This window comes from Argentina silus, assembly GCF_951799395.1.
Source record: "Argentina silus genome assembly, chromosome: 16".
NCBI lineage: Eukaryota > Metazoa > Chordata > Actinopteri > Argentiniformes > Argentinidae > Argentina > Argentina silus.
In genome coordinates this window covers 17,338,696-17,342,877 of record NC_139670.1, presented here as the reverse complement: position 1 = coordinate 17,342,877, position 4,182 = coordinate 17,338,696, and the positions used below count along the sequence as shown (strand labels likewise).

Below are 4,182 nucleotides of genomic sequence, written 5' to 3'. Positions count from 1 at the left end.
GGGGCAAGGAATCATCAACGTGATTCAGGTTTACCCGTTTAGCATTGTACAACTCAAACATACTGCAACTGTACGCTCTTTTAATAATCACATTTTCATCTGTAATGTCCAACAATGTTTTTTTTTTTTTTGTCTTTGTCTGCAATTACAGTATTTAACAGTAAACAGAAATGCCATTATACTGTATCCCCCCCCCCCACACACACACACTCTCTCTCTCCTGGCAGGAGGCCTCATACTGGTAGCTGAGGGGGGTCGTTAAGGATGTCAGCCGTGAAGGCTGGTGGTACAGTACAGTACAACACACCCTAAAGGCTGCTCCTCTGCCAGCTAGCTACCACCGCTGCCAACATGCCCTCCACTCTACTCACCAGACCACTCAAATGAGAGAATCGACCGGGCATGAAGTAGAAGTACAGTACAAGGCTTGAGTTTGCACAAATATACAGTAGTCACGGTATTGCAGTGCTTGGCTTTCAGGATCATTGTAAGTATAAAAGGGCGTTATGTTTGGCAAGGTTTAGGGGGAAGGAGTCCTGCTGAGACAGAGAAAGGTAGCTACCTAATGTAAAGTGACAGATCCACCCACAGCCAGGCTTGACACCAGAGAGATGTGCATGGCTGTGTGTTGGGCTTGGAGCTCACAGTTTAGGTTTATAGTTCTGCTAGGTCTGGGCTAGCAGACACCGCCCCAGAGGAACAGACAGTGGTGTCTCACACATAGTAGTGGGGAGGGTATGGACATGATGTTCCTTTATCTAGGTTAGGCTACACTGTCTCCACAATGTTTAACTGTACAGTTGAAAGGGAGAATTCAACTGCAGTGCAAATTACCATAGGTTCTATAGCCTTTTGTCGCCTTTTAGGGTTGCAGAAAGAAATCATGAATAAATAGTTTCAGTCTCTGCCTTGATTTCGACTGTACAGTGTCCTGTATTAATCGTGGCCTATTCGAGTGCTCTTCAAACAAAGAGAGAATTATACCAAATGGGGAGAATGTGGGTCATCTGGGTAGAGGAGCGGCCCGTACAGGCCACCGTGCCAAATTGTGCGGAAGGGAATCCGATTCAGAGCGTCCCCGAGATAACTACGCCCAATCTCCGGATTCGCATGAGTGAATATGCGCTTTTACTACAAGGGAAGCCTTAATAGCGGGCACGGCTCCCAGACAGACCGTCTAGGCCACTGAGATCTCCATGGGTTGATAAGTGATGGGTTATTCTGCCATGGGCATCAGTGCTTCCCTCTGGTTATCATGAAATGAGGTGACAATCTTCAGTAGCCTACTATTTTAATTGCTACCTACCGGTTCTCATAGGATGCCATGCCCGATCGAGAAAAAAACGGGACATGCGACAGTACGCGGACACTGATCAGTCAAGAGGCCCCTATGATCAATTTCTGTGTGTTTTTAGTTTGAAATAAAGAATGCAGTCCAACCTTTTTAATCTGAAGCACATACAATATGAAGCCTATCATTTGGACGGAACACATTGCGTGAATGGGGCGAGGACATTGTGCATGATACAGGCTATAGCCTCGTAGCAGGTTGTTGTTCATTAGCTGGTTGCACAAAGGAAATATATAACGTACATTTTCACGCACCGCTAGCCTACTATTAACTAGGTGTAATCGGTAAATCATACCGGTCTGTAGAACAACTAGGCTATTGCCAGGCTACCTTACCGATAAACGAGGGTTGTTCTTCTTGCCTGGGTAAGACATGCCGGCCGGTGTCGGGGAGCTTTGATTTCCGACGTTTCAAAGAACGCGAGAATGAATTCAGCGCCTGGTCTTGCTTGGCTTAAAGCACCGCCGGAGGTATGAGGCGACCTACTGTAACTGACACAGAATTACACTGTTCCACTTGTGAATAAAGGCTACAGTCGCGTACGAGAAACAATATGATGTGTGATTATTTTGGATGTGCAATCACACCAGTCATAGCCGATACGGAGCCCCCTCCCGTCACACAATACCTCGTCGCTCACCATCTGGCTCATTAATATTCCAGTCACATCCTAGAGGCTAATAGGGGATAGGCAGGCGAAGGCTTCTTTTTTTAAGCAGCATTTGGCCCTCCACAACAACTCACATCACAATAACTTACAAAACTTATGTCTGTCTATTGCCAGAGGTAATGTTGTATTATGCCACAGCACTGAGACATCTTGAGGCCTGCACAAAAGCTTTAGGTTGGACATAGGAATTTATGTTTGATGTGGCCAGCGACATTTTTTCCTGGAGTTTATTGACTCTCAAAACAACAATTTCGCTTAGAACAGGTAAAACACAGGCTATATGAAGGCACCAGTTGAAAAAATGAATAACGCAAATAACTGATTAACACACATTGAAAATGTAATAGGCCTATAATGAATGATTTTCTCAATTAAATCATTGTAATTTGAAAATATAAGACCATGTATGATTTGGAAAACTACTTTTGTCTAGGTTACAGGTTACGAAATAAATAAACAAGTGAATAAATAAAATCTTGGGTCAAAATTACCTCCCGTTTGCCATTGTGAGCGCGGTTCTTTCCGGAGGGGTAGACCATTGTTTGGCCGTAGGAAGACCCGGTATCGACCCGACAGGCTCGGCTCGGTTGTGTCTCACTGGCCGACGAGAAGTTGCTCACACTGCCCGTGTCACTGAGAGTATCCGAGAAGCATCTATCCTCGTTACGAGTCCGTACATTTCGTCTGACGGAGACAGGGCTGCTGTTGTACGACTCAAAATTCAAAGTTTTGTTCTCATAAGCGCCCTCCACGTTGCAAAACAAGCCACCAAATTTCACTCTCGGTTTTGGACTGTCTGTCCCCAGTTTGGAAAGCAATGATCCTTCATCGTCATCTCTTGGAAGTAGTTTCCTTTCTGCCATTGCCAATAATTGCTTATAATCTCAGAAAGGAAGTGAAAAAAATGAATTAAATATCCTAAATCAATTTAGGTTGCACTTTTCTCAAGTAAAACCTGTGTTCCCTTTTGTGGCTGCTCTCCAAGGTAGGCGACCAGGAAAGGACAGTTAGTCAGTATGGAGCTGTCCACAGGGGCGTGGTGCTGAAACATACTCACTCCAATTCCTCTAGTTTCAGCAATGAAATGTCGTGTGCACATCTGCATAGTGACTATTGTCATAAACCAGTAAAGATAAAAGCAAAGTGTAAACACTGACATAAGACACAAATAACGCAATAATACTGTGACAATATATTAGCCAACATAAGTGGAAAAAAAATTATGCTACTCTGATCGGGTTATTGTTTCGTGTTGACATTGGCTACTTAATGTACCTTGAGATTCCCATTCTTCCAATTTGTCCACAACATTTGAGCTATGACAAGCTGAGGACAATAGGATGTCTCTTTATTTGTCTGGCGGTCTGACACCTCTGCCTCAAGATGTTACTCACACTGGAGTCTGTGACTCTATAATTAAGTGGAGTACCATCATAAGCAGGTAAGTGCAATGTCATGGCACATTCTGCTTGTTCCTCTTCCTCTGTGGTGTTTCAAGAGCACCATGGAGGATGACTCCTGTGTTGTTGGTTCCTGCAGAGTACTCTTGTATCCGTCTGGAGAATGTAATATTTGGAAGTTTCACATTGTTGGAGGACTGACTCAGTTTTTGTCCATCTTGGTTCGTCTTCCAGTTTCACAGCGATTCTGGAGCCAGGCTGAATTTCTTCTTATTTCCTGTTGTGCCTGCTATGTCTTTAGTTCTGTTTTTCTCTCTTGTTGGCTTTTCTCACCTGTTGGAGGTCAGGTCATAAGTTTGCTTCCAGGGTGGGGACTGTGGTCCAGAGCTGTCTGCCTAGCATAAGCTGTGCTGGGGATCACACCAGTGGCGTGTAGGGGTGTGGCTCTGTAGCTTATCAGAGCCAGGACCGGATCAGTTGATTTCAGCCTCACCATTGACTTGAGCATGATGAGGTTATGTGCTGGAAGTCATAGTCCTTTGTAAACTGTTAAAAAGCTTTCCCTGAAAATGGTGGCGCATTGTCTGTGATGAGAGCATTTGGACATCTCCACCGTGGAAAGATATTTTTCCGTTATCCTAGTTATGTCTCTGGAGGTCTTTGAGGTAGCCTTTTTTTAATGTACCTAAACATTAGTTCACGACCACCAAGTAGTTTTGCTTGATCATTTCACATACATTTCAGCATGTCAGCTGCCACTC

At 44.4% G+C, this 4,182-nt stretch overlaps 1 protein-coding gene across 4 annotated transcripts in view; it reads right to left on the bottom strand.

The window, feature by feature from the left end:
- The window catches only part of dpysl4 (dihydropyrimidinase like 4), a gene marked incomplete at both ends in the record, with an annotated part of 11,847 nt that extends 8,963 nt beyond the window's left edge, over positions 1-2,884 (bottom strand). For 2 of the 4 annotated variants that reach the window (XM_083687751.1, XM_083687752.1), the window contains one exon: positions 2,513-2,884. In XM_083687751.1, coding sequence (XP_083543877.1) covers positions 2,513-2,884 — 372 coding nt within the window. Of the gene's footprint in view, positions 1-1,686; positions 1,726-2,512 lie in introns of those variants that run through there. The other 2 variants (XM_083687753.1, XM_083687754.1) reach the window with 1 other exon arrangement.
- Positions 2,885-4,182: the final 1,298 nt, after the last annotated feature.